Source organism: Hippoglossus stenolepis, chromosome 2, assembly GCF_022539355.2.
Source record: "Hippoglossus stenolepis isolate QCI-W04-F060 chromosome 2, HSTE1.2, whole genome shotgun sequence".
In the NCBI taxonomy this organism is placed as follows: Eukaryota; Metazoa; Chordata; class Actinopteri; order Pleuronectiformes; family Pleuronectidae; genus Hippoglossus; species Hippoglossus stenolepis.
The window spans coordinates 22777304-22796943 of NC_061484.1; the positions used below are offsets into that span (position 1 = coordinate 22777304).

General features: G+C 42.2%; 2 protein-coding genes across 5 annotated transcripts in view; both read right to left on the reverse strand.

Moving 5' to 3' along the window:
* si:dkeyp-9d4.3 (caskin-1) overlaps window positions 1-11977 on the reverse strand; it is a 31797-nt gene extending 19820 nt beyond the window's left edge. For 2 of the 4 annotated variants that reach the window (XM_047337876.1, XM_035184753.2), the window contains exons 1-3: window positions 11329-11976; window positions 4572-4623; window positions 2533-2630 (exon numbers count right to left, since the gene is read on the reverse strand). In XM_047337876.1, the coding sequence (XP_047193832.1) occupies window positions 2533-2630; window positions 4572-4623; window positions 11329-11422 (244 nt within the window). In that variant the 5' untranslated portion in view covers window positions 11423-11976. Of the gene's footprint in view, window positions 1-2532; window positions 2631-4571; window positions 4624-11328 lie in introns of all 4 variants that reach the window. The other 2 variants (XM_047337875.1, XM_035184762.2) reach the window with 2 other exon arrangements.
* A 1028-nt stretch (window positions 11978-13005) lies between these two features.
* LOC118101128 (suppressor of cytokine signaling 1-like) lies at window positions 13006-19493 on the reverse strand. Its single transcript, XM_035146822.2, has 4 exons — window positions 19319-19493; window positions 16836-17260; window positions 15664-15851; window positions 13006-14585 (listed from the first exon to the last, which is right to left on the reverse strand). Exons 2-4 carry the CDS (start codon window positions 17082-17084, stop codon window positions 14261-14263), a joined length of 762 nt encoding a protein of 253 aa, XP_035002713.2. The 5' UTR covers window positions 17085-17260; window positions 19319-19493; the 3' UTR covers window positions 13006-14260.
* Between the last annotated feature and the right edge of the window lie 147 nt (window positions 19494-19640).

Genomic DNA, 19640 nt, shown 5'->3' on the forward strand with positions numbered 1-19640 from the left:
AACATGACGCAAAGCTCAGGTAAGAACAGCACAATCACACACAGCAGCATCGTCACCAGCGCCACAAACCAGAAAACATTAAACACTTTGTCGCAGTGGCTGCAAGGAGGAGTGAGCGTGTTTCTCATGGCGGCGACCCAAGGCCCCCGGTCCTGATACCAGCGATGAGCCGCATTGTCGAGCTGACTAAAGAAGCCCCCCCCCCAGGCTCAGTTGGCATGAGAAAGTCCTGACTCATAAAAGAGGTACTGGCAGAAGAGAGAGGCGCAGCAGCTGCAGGGGTTGCAGGAGCTCAAGTCTGGGTGCATGAGGGGATGTGGGGGCAAATGAAAAGAGCTTCCAGAAAGTGTTTTGGTGATTGGCTCAGACAAGGGAGAAGTTCCCCCGAGACTGTGCGTCCTGGAGTTCTGAAGTTTCAGTTGTTGAGATATTGTGAGTCATATGTGCCGTGTGAATATGAGGAACAGTGTTTTATTTGGCAGGCAACAGTGGTCATGGACATTAAGGAAGAGCAATGGGAATCATGATCTGGTCATATATAATGCATTTCCCATAGAAGCTTGATATCCACAGCTAAATGATTTGTCGGGTTTTGGAAATTCCCCTGAACTGTGTTCCCAGTTTACATAATGAGCCTTTGCAGTGTTTCCTGTTTATGAGTTTTTGGGAACGTAGAGGTCCAGGCCTGCAGGACGTCCACGGTTTTTGGCCCCGCATGTGGCAAGTGTCTCGTAAACACAATAATGAGGCTTATAACCTTTCAGTGTGACTTGTTAGAAGACATTTACCAGTTCACACATCCGGCTGATACGAAGAGGCATTCGCGTTAAGGGTCGTGTTTCCGTCAACCGGATGAATGAAAGACCAATATTCACACGCCTTTATCTCTGTTTTGGTCTCTACCAGCTCATGATTTGACAGACAGCTTCTAAATATTCAACCAACTGCTTGTTGACTTTGTGTCTGTTAGGCACTGCCCAGCATTGTGTTTGAAGGGGGTAGACTGTCAAGGTGTCATGTGCAGGTGTCATTATATAGCCTCTTCCATCAGCAGGAGCCAACCCAGACCATACCAACCTCGCTAGCCCCGCCTCCTCTGGAAACAGGAAGGCGAAAGTTATCTTTAAAAACGACTGTGCTGCCGTCACGTGTCCCCAAGTTTACATTTGGCAGCTTGACTTAAACCCTATACACCAAAATAACGCAAAAAAGTATTTACTAAATCTACTGCACCTCCCCTCACACATGGTTGCTCCTGAGTGACATCACTGCTGATACAGGAAGTGTTGGGCCGTTAGCTCCTTTAACACATGGTGGGAAAGGTGAGTTCCAAAGAAAAAGAGATTAATGAAAAACTGAACTTTTAAACATGAACTATACTTAACTATACTTGTCTGGTTTTATTTACTAATTATGGTATATGGGCTGTAACATATTTTGTTCTCATCCACTTTGTCACACAGAAGGTTAAAATCCAGTTTATTTCTCTTTTCATGTGTCTTATGTTTCTTTTAGGTTTAATCTTAGGTCCTCTCCACACAAATGAGGATATTTTGCCCTAAAACTACGATCTTTACAGTGCAGATTTTAAAAATGTATGTTTATAAAACTGAATATTTCGGAAACACTGATGTCACAGCTTACTTTGTGCATGCCCATTGTTGCTTTGATGCACCACAAACAATGTCGGCCATGTACCGGTGGACAGGAGAATAAGCTCAGTGAGAATGCTCACGTTCTTCTCTGGTATTTGACGAATCGTTGATAGATAGATTTATACTTTATTGTTCCCGACAGAAATTTAGGACTTTATCGCCACCTACTGGCCCGGCATGCTTGTTTGTAGTGGATTTGTGTTCTCATCCCGATGGAGGCTTATTTAAAAAAAAAAAATCCGGTCATGAAGAGTCATTTGATCCTTTGTTAATATAGATATGTTGATTAAAGCAGCACTGAAGTTCTTCCAGTGCTCAACCACCACCTTCAGTCAGATACTGAAATGATTGGAGGTTCCCACATCACGGCAGGACCCGCTGCTGAGGATGCCTGCCAGGTGTGAACCTATATTTAGAGACATACTGGGCATGACTGACTGGGAGACTAGAGAGATGCAGCACCACATCCTGGTGGGATTACATCTCCCATCTGCCCCGAGATTTCCTACTCTGGATTCTGCCAGTGTGGAACTGGGTATATTTTACTGTGAGAAAAGGGGAAATCAGGGCTGCTCCACTTCCACCTAGCTCTCCTTCCTGCAGCCATAAATAATGCCCCTTCTATTGTCTATTGTTTGCTGTGCACACAAATCTGTCACCTCTCATAAACACTGTACACTACCCAGATTTTTTTTTCCATTGTATTTCCAAACAAGCTCACCTTTTGTTACATAAGAGGGTATTATTGGGCACGCAGGGGAAAACCAGATGTATTTGTGTTGCGTTTTTTTTATGATTGTTCTGTGTTCCAGCCCGTCTTGTGTGTTTGTGCCTGTTTGTATGAATTGTGAGGACACTGACAAATGTGTGTCTTTACCTTTATTGTCTTTAATATCCACTGCAGCCTGGGCCTCCAGCAGCAAAGAGATCAGCTCCTTGTTGCCGCTCAGAGCAGCATGGTGCAGCGGTGACAACCTTCACACAGACACAGATTATGTATAAAAATACACATATTCATAAATGTGGTGTAAAACCAGTAGATAACTTTGCTGAAATAATCTTCAGCGTATAGAGCAGCTCCGCCCCTCCGCTCTGTTTGAGCGACGGGAGGGGGCAAATGACCTACTTCCATTAATAAGCAATCTCTCTACCCCCGAGCTGAGCGTACTCTCAGCGCGCCTGTGTGTGTGTGTGTGTGTGTGTGTGTGTGTGTGTGTGTGTGTGTGTGTGTGTGTGTGTGTGTGTGTGTGTGTGTGTGTGTGTGTGTGTGTGTGTGTGTGTGTGTGTCTAATGGATCCCTGGTGAATTTTGAGGGCCAGGCCCCGGAGTCAAATCAACGAATCAACAGTCATTACACAAAGAGTTGGGTCCAATTATCTGATTCCAATCAACATAATAAAAAGATCTTTGTAATCTGATGGAGCCAAACGCAGCATCATCGCAAACCAAGCATGTGCACACAGAAAATAGCTCAACCAATCGTGGAGTCTAAAAATAGCCAGAATCCATAGCTGTCCATTCAGAGTTAATGCAGGAACAGTTCTGAGCAAATTAAAAGCTGAGAAATGTTGGCTTTGCTCTAAGGTAATAAGGCGGTGGATCTGAGCTCCTCGGCTGGCTTCATGTTTCAAAGACCCGTTTAAGCAGCGGATAATGTGTATTGTGATATGGTTGATTTGGTTTATTGAGCGTAAACAGAGATTTCTTTCAGCCTGGCCCTGTCAGTTGGACGATCAAAAACGTGGCCTCGGCTGCAGGGGAAAAAATCTCCTGGATTAATTGGAGTTTGGTGAGTTTTGAGGATGTTTCCTGTCTCGTGGATTAAATCTAACATCTCTGTTGGAGGGACGGGTTTTTCTACACCGGTGGATCCCAAACTGTCTCTTACTCGTAATCCTTTAAAATGAGTTGGTGTCTACTCGTGACCTTATCTCACCTCAGGTGGACGACAGTGGATGTGATCTGTGCCCTGATCACACCGACCAACCCATTTTATTTCAGTCTCCGGTTGTATTTAAAGGATTTTTAGAGGCTGAGAATAAAAATATATTTATCAGTGATTAATTTCCGACATCATACAGTTTGGGAACCACTGCCTTTAACATCATGTCCCACAAAATGAAAGAGTGAGTAAATTGGAGCAAGTCTAATGCAATATTAGCTTAAGGATCCAGCTGCTATGTTAATCAGAGTGTGTCACGAACACACAAATGCCCGGACCACATGGGCCAAGACGTCCAAAGAAAAGTTGGAGTGGTGAAACATTTGTCAAAGGTCGAGTGATGTAGCCAAAAATGATATCACAATAAAAATGTTTATATCGGTTCATACTGATAATTATCACGATAAATGTCACGTTATTATTTTTTTTAAGTTTAAAGACATATTTTTGCTCCGAAGTGAAGGTTTTAGTTTTAAACTTTATAAACATGACAACACTTGATAATCGGCTAAATATTTTATAAATCTGAGGTGGCTCAATTTTATATATTGATATATTTTGAACCTTTGCTATATTGATGAAAATTATATTATGATGATGATTGATAATGTTTCATTGCCCAGCTCTAGTTAAACATGAATATAACTTAAATTACTTTGCAAATGACATTGTGCTGCTAATAAAATGGACCTCAGAAAAGGTTTATAATCACTTATTCAGTAGAATTAATTAGACTTTTACTAAATAATGCAGCCCTTAGATCCTCATAATGAACAATACAATCTACGGACCTCGTGTTCAGTCTCACCGCAATAACATTGCAAACATGTGTAATCTAATTAGTAAAAACAATAATTCTGTCAGACAGAATGATTTGAAAGAGGATGCAGTGAAGGAAATAAGCCACAAAAACCCAAGAGTAAAAGGATGTGGATTGAAGGCAGGAGAACATGAAACATGTGGTGCTCCCTCACCCATCTGCATCCTGGATATTGACATTCACCCTCTTTGCTGCTCCAAGGAGCTCTGAAACAGAAAGAGGAAACAGAGAGCGAGAGGATTAAGGGGGAGAAACTAAACTGCTTACAATCCAAATTTAAACCTCATCAGAATTCAGTGATTAATGTATTCTGTCCTTGTACTTTCACTTCCTGCAGGTGGGCTTGACAGCTACGCTTTTACACCTGTGAGCGCTCACGAGCAACCCGCTGCCTTTCAAACCGTTTCTTCACCGCAACAACAAAAGAAGGTCAAGAAGAAGTGACAAGGTAAAGGAGACAAAGAAAATCTTCCTGGGAAACTCCACAGGAGAAGAACATTTGAGATAACAGCTGCAAAGGAAATATTAGAGTTGCATAAAGAAATCTGAAAATCATTTGATTCTTGATTGAGGTTTACTCCTGTAAACAAACCTGCATGAACAGCAAAAACATGAATGACTTTGATTTAACAGTTGTTTGATTCCCATATTAAAATATTCATCGGTATGTTTAAGAGATTTGGGAGGTTGACGTGAAACTATTTTGTTTAAAGTAGAATTTCAGATGCATATAATCAAACACAGTATTAATTTTGTCGACTAACTCTGAAATAAAAGTGTTAGCTTTAGCATTTTTTGTGGCCTTGTGGACTTTCTTGCTCTTTTCTTTACATCTGCATCAGCCACTGACTTTTCAAATTTCAGATTATTATAATTATTATTATTCATGAGACATTCAGTATTTAAATTCTCCATTGAATTCAGCGAATCATGGACAACCCAAGTATTTTTGTGCATAAAAATCACAATTTCAGATACATTTTCTGTTTATCAATGAATCAATTAACCATAACAGTTTGATCTCTGGCCTACATTGTGTATATTTATATCTTGTTTGGATATATATATATATATATATATATATGATTATGTCTGTGATTATGCAAACGTGCATGTCTTTGCATGTGATAACCTTGATCTTTGACTGAAGCGTCAGAACGATGAAGACGCCAGACAACAGGAAGAAGAATGTGCACAACAACACATTACGACACACGCAGTCCGAAAATGACACAGAGAAAGCGGCTTGTTTGTCTCTCTTCCACCAGTTTATTTTTTTTTTTTTTTTGGTCAAACCCTCATAATCCACAGGCCGTAATCTGTAGCTGTCCTGTAATCTGGGGAAAAGCTCCTCTTTCTCTCTGCAGCATCTCTCTACACTTCATCCCTTCATCCATCTCTCACACTCTAATTTCCCCCTGTAATTTGCTAAAGAGTGTGCGCTGATTGGTCGTTCAGCTCGTTTCTGTTTACACTCAGACATGGTTCCGCTGCGTGTGTGCCTGTTTGTGTGGACGTGTAGGTTCCCCCCCTATCTGTCTTGGATTAAAAAAATAAGAACCATCCGCCCCCCGCGCGGATGAATCTGTGAGCACTGATATGTGTGTCACCATCAGACTGTCACCGAGCCACATGACACCGAACCTGCACACAAACTCATAACGAAACCCAACACCCACAATTATTACACCCACTGTTTCCTTTTAGATGATCCTCCTTTTACTACGAGAAGGCAGGAGTGAGACATCATTTAATAATGCTCCCCTTCTGACCCAAAACCGTGATATGTATATTTAATGAAATACTAGCTGAGGGAGGCAACTGACAGAAACCAGCTCACTCTGCTCTTTAACGATTCATCCTTTCTTTTGGTTGACGAGTCACAGTGATTCATGTCAGAACAGATTTTCACATTCAAAACTTGTATCACTGCCTGAATGTGGTGCTTACAATTTCAGATTTATGGATTCTCCCTCTGAAACGAACTGTTTGGAACATTACCATAATGTTTATGTGATGAGGTTTATATTTTTTTTAAATAATTTTAGGCATTATACTGCAACTGAGCCCACGTTGCCATGGGAACTCCCAAATGTGCCATTCTCACAGACTGTCGATCACTTAGCAGTGAAAAACAATTTCCCTCGTGTTTCATCTGTTTTACAAATTATTTGGACACGAAATCGCATCATTCACCTTCAATTTGAAACCTTTCAAACTTAATATCGGAAAGAATTAAAAACAGGCTGTTGGCTACTGGCTGACAAAGCAGCCTTCAGTGGAACAGGGGATTCACAAATCTCACGGGAGGTGAGACGGGGGATTTTTCAAGGATTCTCATTACCAGACATGTTCTTAAGTCCAGTTCCCATCACCTCCGACTTTGCCTGTCAACCTGCATTTAGAGTTTCAGGGAAACGTGTGGCCTGGAAAAAAATGCACCGACATTCTCACCGTATTTTCTCCTGTTTTCAGACGAATACAGATATGTTGAAGTTACTCAGGGTCACAGTACGCTAACGGTCAAGGAAAGGTGTGAAGCTGTGGCTGAGGTAGAGCGGGTTGGACACAAACCAGAAGGTCGGAGGTGCGATCCCCGGCTCCTCCGTTCCACAGGCCTAAGTGTTCTTGAGTAAGACTGAATGATGTGCGAATGGGTGGATGTGACTTGTGGTGTAAAGTGCTTTGAGTGGTCGTTAAGTCAAGAACATTCTCAATATAATGTGGTCCTTTGAACTTCTACTATTAGTTTGTGGTAATGAAAATTGAATAATAAAATTGCTGGTACGCTAACGTTAATGTTTAAGTCAGTGGTGACTGTAACTTCTCATAGTTCACTAGTTTCACAGTGAACCTTATGAAGACGAGTTACCAGCTGCTGAAAGTTTATTAAACATCAAACTTTAAAAAGTGGATTTTCCACAGATGTTAACTCAGTAGTGGAAAGTGGAAAGGAGAGTCTCACTACAGGTGTGAAAGATGACATGCTTGTCTACGTCATGGAAGTTTTCTGGAAGCTGGTGAAAGTAGAACTCAGGCAGCAGCTGATGATTCCTCACCAGTGTACATACCGTAATGAATATGTCATTTATTTGATGGACACCTTCATATCTTACCATCTCGTTCCAGTCCAGACTACGAGCTGAGCCAGCTGTTGCTCGTCTTTGAGCGTCGACAGACCGAAGCATTGTATAAAATACTTAGTGCCCATTTCAGTTGGTTGCAACATAAAAGAGATGCAATTACGATAACAAAAATATTCTCGTATCTCGAAGATAAAGAGTTTCTCTTTCAACAGAGCTGAAGATAAGGAAACCATTAGCAAATGGTTTAGGAACGTCCCTTTCTTTTTTGTCAAACAGGCACTGGTTTCTAATGGCGTCTGTTTAAAGTGTCTCAAGCCGTTCTCAGACAACACCTGCAGGTAAAATCCAGAGAATTGGCTACAGAGTTTACCTGCAGGTCAGACATATTCACAAGGCGAGGGTGGCACCTGGGAGGCAGGAGATGATGATGTATAAATTCGGCTGATGAAAGCACAGTGTTTTTGTCCACAGCACATCGACCCTGGCACTGACCCTCATCACCAAAAGCTCTCGAATCTCATCTTCACGGTGGCGTATTTGTATATATATTTTTTTCTCAGTTATAAATCCGTCACTGTAGGAAACGTCTTCAACACGCCCACTCACTCGCTGTGAATCTTCCTGCTGTTTTCTCACATGGGCTCAGTGTGAAATTTTACTACTGGCAGAACAAGTTCCCGAAAATGTCTGAAGCAACTGACTCTTACATTTGCCCTCTCGCATGAAGCTTCCCAGAAGATATCAGGGAAACGTTCAGCAGCTATACAGATGTGAATCACGTGACAGACTGGTATTAGACAGCAAACTGGCATATTTAATAACCAACGGCTTTATTTATAAAATTATATATTGTTTATTAATGCTTCATAGATTAGTTATAACTCATAAATGAGAACACATGTTGGGTTGCCAGGTTGTGAAAAATCCTGCTCCAGCATGTCCCTGTGTTTTTCCTCTTTAGCTCGTGTTTGACCCTCTGGAAAATCTTTTATTCCCAGCGTATTCCCAGATTTGATGGATTGTTGTCGGACCATTTATCAATTATTTTTCAACATTTATCGGCAGCTGATTACCTTTTGCTGACAGCTTGAGAGAGCCATTACACAGAGCCATTACACACACGACTGAAAGTGAAGAACATGGTGCCCTTTGTCATTGACTTCCTAACTTTTGTAAGTTCAAATTTAATGGTTTCGGTGATGAATTTATGTGCTAGTGAAATGTCATGTTGAATCTGGCAACCCGGGAGTTATCACCTCCACCGAGGAGGTTTTGATTGTGCCGCTGTCGATTAGATCGTTTGTTTGTTTGGACGGAACATGGGCCTAAAGGAATCCTCAAGTTTTGACGTTGATTCGGACAAAGGGAATTTAGTTTCACTTACTTTATCATTGATAATGTGTTTTTTTTACATCTTCATACATTTCCCAGGGAGTAATTCGTGGATCTCGATGAAAACAATCCGGCACATTTATGAGCGTATGAAATTTGTTGCAGCTTGATTGATTTTAAGTGGACAGTTGGACTCTGGTGGAGTTTTGCACACTACTAAGCGCCATTTTAGTTGAACATACAATACGTAACTTCTCAATCAAAACAACAACAAAAGACCTATAGATCGATGATGTTGTGGCGCAGCGTGGGATCATGGGAGTTGTTGTCTTTACCACCATTTCCGTTGACAATTTGATGAAAATCTACCTGAGGCAACTCAGAAGTAAATCATGTTCACAGATTAGGTAAAGGTATTAAAAATGTATTAAAAATGCATCAAAAAACAATGAATAATCGTGATCCCTTACAAGTGACCAACAACAAGTGACCAATACAAACAGCCGTGTTTTTCCTTCATCAAGCGTTGTTTAACGCGGAAGTTAAAGCAGATATGACGCAATTAAAAGGCGTCGATTAAACGTTCTATTACCCTTATTAAAACTGTGGATTTCTAATATATAACACATACATTTCTGTTATATCTCTAACCTGATCTGTATAGCATCAGTAAACAATTTAACCTTCGATAAAGCCTCTGTGGGTCGTGTGTTACGTCCGCCTGTCAACCACTTCAATTGAATTGTGACATTTTGTTCAAAGCGACTAAACAACTACAAGACCTCCCTGTCACCTGCTACACGGCTGCTCCAGCTCCATTAAAATACTGTTAGGAATACAAACCCAGGCAGCCGCCACATGACTAACACCTCATGTGTCAAGTGTATTTCTGTGCATGCTCTCCTGCGACTTTGTGTGTGTGTGTGTTTGTGTGTGTGTGTGTGTAGGCAGCGTTTATCCAGCAGAGAAGCCTGGCTTCCTGCTTGATTATTCCGACACGTACCTGGACACACACACACACACACACACACACACACACTCACACACACACACACACACACACACACACACACACACACACACACACACACAATCACACACACACACACACTTTCTCTAACTCACCCTTTAACCTCTCCACATCACTTCCTGTCTCTTTATCTTCCCACATCCATATCTCAGTGTGTCCCCCCCTCCTGTCCGGCGCTCCTCTCTCTCTCGTTCCTCACCCTCGTCTCCCTCGTCTCCCTCATCCTCACCCTAGCCCTCCACCCACCTCCCCCCTTTTCTCTTTTGTCAGTGTGCAGTGGACTGAGCGCTCAGAGCTGATCTGTTCTGGCATTTGAGGAGAAGCATTTTTCTTTTCCATGGCACTGCTGGAATGTTCAGAGACAAACACGAGAGGAGAGGATGGAGAGACTTTAGAGCTGGAGAGAGGAAAAGGAGGAGGAGAGCTGCAGAGGTGAGAGGGGAGGTGCAAACGAGGTAAGGAGAGGAGATGAGGAGAGGAGAGTGTGAATCGTATAAGGGAGGAGGGCATATAGGAAGTAAGGAGAGGAAACTGGAGGGAAAAAAAGGGGGATGTGATCGAAGAGGAGAGAAGTGTAAACAGAAAAAAGGGAGAGGGGACGAGAATAAGAGGAGATGAGGAGGCAGGAAAAGAGGAGGAGAGGAGAGGAGGCCTTGTGGTGAAATGGAGGAGGAGGAGAGCGGTTTCTAGGCTGTAATTGAAATCTAATTATCACCTCAAGTCCCAGCTGACTCCACGTCAAACACACATGCATGTGCACAAGCTCGAGCGCCGCCACGTATGTGCACGCGTGTGCACTCGCAGACAGTCATCACATTATTACCACCAACATCTGGCATCTTCACACACCAATAATCCCCCTGTCCCGAGAGCAGTGTAGGACCTTCCACCTCTCTCTCTCTCTCTCTCTCTCACACACACACACACACACACTCAAATACACACTCACTAATACACACATCCTCCCTGGCCTGCACGCCCATATTTTTGTGCATCCCCGCACACTTGGGCTACACACAACTGCGGTGAATTGTGGGAAATGGGGTGACAAGCATTCCTAATTTCCAATTACATTTTGCTGACTGCTCTCACACACGTGCAACGTCATCACTATCACACTCTCAACGTCATAGCACACAAACAAACACGCACACGCACACGCACACACACGCACTTTCCCTGTCGTCAAATTGTCCCTGTCTTATTAACCGTAAAGATGATGATGAAAAGGCATCAACACGTAGAGATATAGAGATACAGTTCAGAGAGAGAGATGAGGAGACAGAGATGGAGACACATGCAGTGCACCATTCAGGCTGAATGGCATCACATCAGATTTAGGCTGCACTGTCCTGACCTGGTAACGTGTGTGTGCGCGTGTGCGTGCGTGCCTGCCTGCACTCCTGCACATCATGAGTGTGTGTGTGTGTGTGTGTGTGTCAGGAGGATGGACAGATACTGACTGGCTTTCCCCGGCCGTGGTCTCTGTAGGAGCCGCTGTGCTGTCAGCAAGTCCTCGGTCTTCACGGCCTGGAGCAGCTCCTGGTCCTTCCCCATGTCCCCTCCGTCCCGCCGCAGTCCCGCTCCCTGGTCCCGCTCTCTTCCTCTGAGCGCCCCTCTCTCCTCCGTTAATCCGCTGCTACATCCTGCCGCCGCTCCGGGGCCGGGCCTCCCGCTGGAGCTGAGGCGCGGAGGGACGGGATGCTGCTGCCCGGGGGGACCGTGGGGGGATGCTCCGATTCGGCCAGGAGGTCCAGCGCACAGCGTCCCGCCTCTGTGTCCCTCCGCCCGGTGCCACACCGACCACCGACCGCTCCTCGCGCTCTGCCGGGAGGATGCTGTGGAACAGATTCCACGGATCCGATCCGCGTGACGGTTTCACCGGGTCTACGTGCGTCCCGTTCCGCTCCGTGCGCGAGAAGAGGAGAGAGAAGGATGGAGCTCGAGCGCCCTCCTACATGTTGGGTCAAATCTGAAATCTCACGAGCGCTCAGTCTGCCGCCGCGGACCAGCTCGCGCCAGCTCCAGAGCGCGTGCACACACACACACACACACACACACACACACGCACACACACACACACACGCACGCACACACACGCACACACACGCACGCACGCACGCACGCACACACGCACTTGAACGTGCACGCTCACACACGCACGCTCACTGTCACACAAGATGACATCACATAAACACGAGCTGCTCGCGCACTCCAGTTGTTGTAATCCCGGTGCGCGTGTCGTGCGCGCGTGCTGGAGAGGTCGTTTGACATGGTCATAATCATGTCGCGTGCAGGGGGCGAGGTGCACTCACAGCACGGGACAGTGGAGGACACATGGGACTGCGGATCTGAAATAATCGTACAAGTATTCAAGTACGTCTCTTAACAATATTTGCGTAGTGAAAGGTGTATACAAGTACATATTGTGTATTTGTATTTTATTCATTTATTCATTTGCCTCTTTTATTCTCTTCTCTGCTTCGTTCTGACTTGTCTGCTGCTCTAACAAGTTTGAGGTTCAATATTCTTATCTTGTCTTGTAATGGTTTAACTCACTTCTATTAAACTAAACTGTATCTATTCATATGTGCACTAAACTGGAAGATAATATAAAATACATTGTTTATTCTCCTGCTTGTATTGTTTTATTTCAATCTTTTTTTAAACCTTGGGTTTTTTCATATATATGTTTATATATGTAAGAATATTAAATTGTTATTTTAAATCTATATCTCTTTATCTCTCTCACTTTAAACTGACCGTGTGTCTACGTGTTGATACCTTTACTTCAACATCTTTAAGGTTAATAAGACAGAGATAATTTGAGGACAGGGACTGTGTGTGTGTGTGTGTGTGTGTGTGTGTGTGTGTGTCCCTGGTGCTGGGCTAATTTAAGCTAAAGGGGCCACTACCACTCAGATTTAGAACAGGAAGTAGAACAAATGACAGATGACCAATTTCGATGTGACAAAAAGTGTTAATGTGCAAGTTTAAACTTTGCAAGCTGGGTGAACCCAGGGCCCAAATGAATGGTGAACCCAAATTATGTCCCCCTTCTTAGTTTGGTTGGAGTTTAAATGAATTATAAATGAATTGGCGGATATGCCCTGAATCCACTCAAACAGTTGAAACAAGAGTAATGTACCGATGATATATTTCAAAACAGTATAAGCAAATGAGTTGATTTTATACATTTGGAATTCAAGTCATGTTTTACTCATCATAATCACAATAACAGATATTCGGGCCAGTGGTTTCTCCTTCAGTTGTACAAAAGTGAAGCAAAAATATCTCGGACATGGATGTCTTTTGCTTTTTATGTCCTTTGCAGCCAGATCGTGATCGTGGTTTGGAGTCGCGGCATCACGACACACATGCTCGACCAATCAGGAGTCAGTCTCTGTTATTTCACCCTGTTATTATAACATCAAATAACTCACTAAACTAGAATGATCACACAAATGAACACTACCTAAAATGATACAAACCATCTCAGAAAAAAACACTATTTGATGTGCATTTAGACTATTTACATTGCTCTGAATGTGTCATGGAGGCATTCGCTACAAGTGTTTCCCATATACGTACACGATGAAAAGGTTATTTCTGACAGAATGATCTTTTAAAAGAAATAATCAACTGTGCCACGTAAACTCTTGTGTCATTTTGATAATGTGTGCAAAGAACCCTTGAACAAGTTGCAGATGCAACAAACTGCCTTTCTGATATTTATAATTACAAAAAAGGTTAAATAACACAAATATATACATCATCTACACCTTAGAGGGTCGTGGGGGCTGAGGCCAATTCCCCCTTAAAAAGTCGACGGCTTCAATATAGATACAAACAACCATTCGCTTTGTCAGTTAAAGGTTCAGTGTGTAGTATTTAGTGACATCTAGTGGTGAAGTTGCATGTTGCAGCTGAATACCCCTCACCTCACCCTCCCCTTCCAGGTAGCCTTCAGTTGTCAATAAAAACTCAGTCCAGTCCGGGCAACTGTAAAAAAAAAGCATGGCGGGCACCGTTGAGAGGACCCGCTCTCGATGTTAATATAAAGCATTTAAATATATAGGGCCCATTCTAGAGTAAAGATAACAACAATTCGTACAATTAAAATGAAACGCACTCGTGAAAACATCACCAGGATTATTTTACATTCAATTTCTGCCACTAGATCCCTTTCACCTCCCTCGCATGTTGGCACACAGAGAAAATACAAGACGGCCAAACTGTCGTTCAAACCTCTACTTTTCTTGCTGTGAGGTGAGGGTGCAAACCACTGTGCCCCATTGCCGGGCCAACACACAAATACAGAATGTTTATTTTTTAACGTACAAAACCCAAACAACAATCTTGATGCAGCAACAGGCCCTGGGTCCACACGTGCGTCTATGTACAGTGCGGGTACGCGTGAAGATAGTTTCTAACTTGACGGCTCAGTCCAGGTAAGCTGCCTATATTCTCCGCTCCGTACGTACGAACAAACGCCCTCCTGCACGTCTGCCTCAGGCTCTCTGGACGCTGCCGCCGATAGGGCACCGTCAGCTTGCAGGATGAGCTGGTGTAGTAGGTGAGCAGAGCGAACAGGGACGGATACTTCTTCTGGCTGCCTTGCAGACTGAAGAGGAGGTCGTTCAGCTGGACGCGGACGCTCGTCGGGCCGTCCTCGCTTTGGTAACTCAGGGTGAAGAAGACGTCCGGCTGGCCGCTGTCTCTGAAAGAAGACGCCACCACACTGTCACTCTGTACACATCCACTGTAGTTTATTCTAGTTGTGCAATACCAGTTATCACAGCCGGTCAGAACTTAAAAAGAAGACAAATAAATAAATAAACCTAGGAATACACAACAATTACTTAAAATAGCTGATTAAGTGCACGTTAAAGTGATGTTTTACTCGTGGGACTTTCCCGTGCGACACATTACCAAACTGCTGACATTTTAGCGATAGCTTTGCGGTTAAGAGGTGATTCCAGGAAAAGAAAATTGTTGCTCTAACTCAACTACAACTAATATACTTTGCAGACGTGGTATCGATTTGTGTCAATGCTGATGCTTGACCTTGTATTTTCAACAGTATCAGAGGGATTTGTGATGCTGGTATCAGTGTGGGAACATCTCTTGGTATTATATTATAATGTATTAATTATATAATATTTACTATCAATACAATATATTCATATAATATATTATAATGTTGTGTAAATAATGCACTGCCTCTTAAATCAAGTCCGTGTCTTTCTGTTATGATGCAGTAACTGTCTGGTTCACACTACTAATACTGATAAGTTATAATTGTATTTAGGATGAGCAAACTCTCTCTCTCTCTCTCTCTCTCTCTCTCTCTCTCTCTCTCTCTCTCTCTCTCTCTCTCTCTCTCTCTCTCTCTCTCTCCCGTTGACCGTCCATTTGTTTGGAATTAGGGCAAAAGTTTGTTTTTTTGCAGATAGAACTGGACTTTGTCTGTCCTCTCCAACACAGGGTGGAATTGGAGTGAGTGTCTTACTGGCCACTGTGAACCGGAGGAACCATTAGATTTATGTAAAATCAGCCTAACTGTTCAAATAACAGTACCTGCTAAGTTATAAATATTTTATATCGTAAATTGAGGTCTATTTCACTTTACTTTAAAACATTTTACATTATTCTATTTATTTTCGATTAATTTAAACTATTTAACCGAACAAGTCTATGTTAGTTGGGCAGCATCTTTTGCACAGTTTATCTTGGCAACACAGAAAGATAAAACAACTGTATAACTCTGACAGAGGAGTGTGTGAGTGGTGAGTTACCTGATAAGGAAGGTGCCCAGTAATGAGTGTGTCAGTATTTCGTGCGCCTCCTCCATGGTCATCGGCCCCCAGTAGTAGCCACTTTGTCTGAGCTGCAGGTACGTGCTTTTCACCAGTTTGTACTCTGCATGGCTGCTGAACGGACGCAGGTGTGTGGGCAAACAGTCAGCGCCGCCTCCGGTAACCAGCTACAGGAGAAAAGGAAGTAATGAGTCAGCCTGATAATGATAATCATCAAGTACAGACCGCACAGTGTAGGCACTCAACGAGTTCACCCTCCCAGGCTCCATACAGGCTGCTGTACCTGCAGACGCTACTCAGGGATGGGAAAGAGTATAACAAAAAGGATTTTTACAAAAAATGATTCTAGAGTTTAGTTTGTATAGATTCCTAGAATATATTGAATCTTATAGGTCATCAATTTGATGTAAAATTATGCTATTAATCAGACTAGAAGGTTCCGATGTGAACCTTCAGACTCCAACGATGAACTCAGACATTCAAAAATTTTAAGGCTTAGTTTCCCGACAGTGACACAGAGATCGTCACAACGCAGACATTTGGTGAGTGGAAGTCGTGTGTTTAATGAAAACAGTGATGTGATGTGTCATCAGCAGTGATGAGTTTTATCCTTCTCAACAAAGTAGATGAATCACATTTAGTTTTTTCCAGCACATTTATATTATATGTTTCATTTGTGGTTGTATTCTTACAAGTAGATTAAATAATCCCACACACAATTGTCTAGTTCTTTGAGTAGAAATATAATATATAATAATATATAAGTGGTCATCTTAACTATTTATTATTCTCCACTCCTTTATCTGCATCTACACCAACATTTAAGTTTAGGTGGAAATCGGTTTAGCAGTTTTTGCATAATCCTGCAAACAAACAGACACAGGTGAGGTAATTATAGAATAAGTTACCATTATGCTATAGCAGTACATATAGTAGTTAATTCTTATTGGAAGTTGTGAGTACTTTTGGTACTTTAAGTATATCTTCATTTTTATACAACTAAATATATTTGGGATTTCCACACGGGGCCTTGTTATCCGAGTAAAACATCTGATTATTTCTTCCATCGCTGATATAAAGTTCATGAAATGAAATCCAGGTGTTTCATTTTTGACTTAACTCGCTCCAGACATCTGCCCATGCTTACTGACCTGGAGCCAGGGTTCAGGGTCTTCATCTCCGTTGTTCCAATGCACTGACTCAAGCTGCCTCTCCTTCAACTCTTGGCAGGCTGGTCCGACGTGCTCTGGGTTCTGTTCGGGGCCGACAGGTTCTTCGGGGTGTTGACTCTGTGTCTCCGCTGCACACTTATCTTTTGGGCTTTGTTCAACTGGTTTATCCGGTTTGTCTCTGACCATCCTACACAGGAGAATCCTTTTCTTGACCATCGGTTGCACCATTTCCTCCACTTTTTGGCGGCAGGGCCTCCATCGCTGACACCGTCCTGGCTGGTCATTTGCCGCTCAGACCGCTTTGCGACTCCATGTTGTTTAAACGACAGCTTGAGATTTGGAATCAGGATTCATCAACATTAGCACAAAGTGCCGGAGTGAAGCAGAGGCTGAAGAAGCTTCATCTGTTCACAGGAAAGAAAACAGACAATCGCAGTCAAAATCTATTTTTTTGATTTAGAAGAAGTTATTATGTTGAACTTGTGAACAAACAGTTGCTTTTTCCAAATGTTAATCATATTCACTCTCATCAAGCTGCTTTCCAAATACTGAGGGAAGTATCTGCTTCCTATGTTAAACACTTCATGTTCAACAGCTTGTCTCTGACTGGGTCCGTCTGTAGTTTGGCACTGAACAGGTAGTGCACACTGAGATCTTTCACTAAAAACAGACATTTCAATGTTCTGCTGCCGCAATAAACATTTCAAACGCGAGTTGAAATGACTGAAGTGATTATTGCCGTCACCATTCAACTTGTCAATCATTTTCTACATTGATTAGTAATTTAGTCTCTAAAACCTGAGAAAACTATGAAAATATGTATTTGTAATATATATATCGTGTTTTCAAGCATTTTACTGGAAAAATGACACATGATGAGCAAATTATCAAAGTAATTGGAGATGTTTTTTTTTTTTAGCTTGTCTTATAAATTATTTGACTTATCTTTCTGCATTGAGCTTGAACTATATTGCTCTGTAAAGATTTGGCTGATAACTTTCTTTCGGTTCATGAATAGGAGCAACTATGTTCATGCTGCCATTTGTTACAATCACTTAGTATTGCTTTGGCTTCAGCCTGTGTGTGTGTGTGTGTGTGTGTGTGTGTGTGTGTGTGTGTGTGTGTGTGTGTGTGTGTGTGTGTGTGTGTGTGTGTGTGTGTGCCTAAGGCAGAGGGTCATGTGGCTGACAATAACCCACATCAATGCGGTGTTAGATTACAATGATCGTAAAAAAACCACTTTCACTTTCTTGTTCTCTTCGCATGACCCAGAAAAATATCAGACGTAAAGTACAAATACAATTTATGAAAAAAAAGTAGGTTATTATTATATGTATAATTTATTAGTATTTTTCTAGTTTTAGTATTAATATATAAGAATGTTTTTTGTTTGTCGTATCTTTTTCAGTTTTTATAAAGTCTGTATCTGTCTGCATGGTACTTTTATGTTAAATTTTGTGAAGAGAAGTACTTTATAAATAAAGTTTTTTCGATTGGATATATTATTTTTTCTAATTTTGTTATTATATATTATTTATTACTCAGACTCACAGTGATTTTACTTTATTATATGTAAATATCAGCTCCAGTTAAAAAAAAAAAACTTTTCTAATATTTTTAGTGGAGCTTTGTCTCAACTCAAACCAGATGAGTTTAACTGTTGTCTGTTTACACTCTGTTGTGTAAATTCTCTTTCTCGGCTCAGTGCAGCTGTCAGTACCTCGACAGTGGATTTTCTCTTGTTATCATTCTTTTATCAAGATAACCACGCTTGATTTGAAATGAACCTCTGCGTTGAAGTGTTGACTTGTCGAGCAGCAGCAGGCTGACGATTCCCGTGCAGCTGAAAGTCAGATTAAACGTCAGCACTTAAACCTCAGAGTGTTTCAATTCAGATCCAATGTGCTGCAGCTGAGAAACGACACTTCGAGAAATGCATGAGTTTCCCCACTATTGACGACCTGCACAGCTGTAAACATGATCAGAGAAAAGAGGAATATAAAATAAAAATCTAATTATTCTTCTTTTAGAAAACTTTCACATATGATATTTTAATTAGAGCTATTATTTAATACAAAAGCCCAATGATGCAGGGACTGATTTAAATCAAACATATATGAGTTGATGTATCTGTAGTTGTCATAACTTTTCACATCTGTAATTTCTCTGTGCATTTTTACTTTTCTTTAAAAACACACGTCAAACTCCCTCTGGTCAGCAACAGGTTGTTTTTAAAACTGTGCAATGACAATAAAATCATTGCACAGTTTTAAATAGTAAAAATCGAAATATGTTTGTAATGTGTCTGTATTAGTAGAGTTGCGTTCAGGAGAAATGTTTGTGTTCCTGGGTGAAGACATTTGCTCCTTTCGAGGATCAATGACGGAGCAACATGTTGACACCGGTGCGTACAGTGGCACAGACACGCATTAATGAATGAAGCCAGAACAAAGTGGACTAACCTGTGATACCTGGGAGTCGGAGCCTGGTTCAGGGTCATTCAGGAGCTCCGGCTTCTCTCCTGAACAGACTCACGGTTCATTTAGACTAGAAACATGTTTACTTTCTCTTTACATGGAGGTTGAAGGAGGAGGTGGAGAATGAGACGTGTCCGCGCCTCCAGCACTAGCGCAATAAAGGCGCGTGCGTAACGCCACAAAACCGTACACGCGCTCAGCAGTTTTGCTTTCACTTCCGCGGATTCTCTGAAATCACGTGATCTGCAAGCAGTGTGTGTGAGGATTTGTTATGCCGTCTTTGTGAGGACCAGTGCCAACGTCAGAC

Bases quoted from the DNA above. Each gene is read 5' to 3' on its own strand.
- LOC118101128 (XM_035146822.2), bottom strand. From the start codon at position 17,084: ATGGTGCAACCGATGGTCAAGAAAAGGATTCTCCTGTGTAGGATGGTC. The intron at 15,852-16,835 runs GTCAGTAAGCAT...TTTCTCCTGTAG, and splicing joins ACCCTGAACCCTGGCTCCAG to CTGGTTACCGGAGGCGGCGC. The intron at 14,586-15,663 runs GTAACTCACCAC...GTCTTCTTTCAG, and splicing joins CTGGGCACCTTCCTTATCAG to AGACAGCGGCCAGCCGGACG.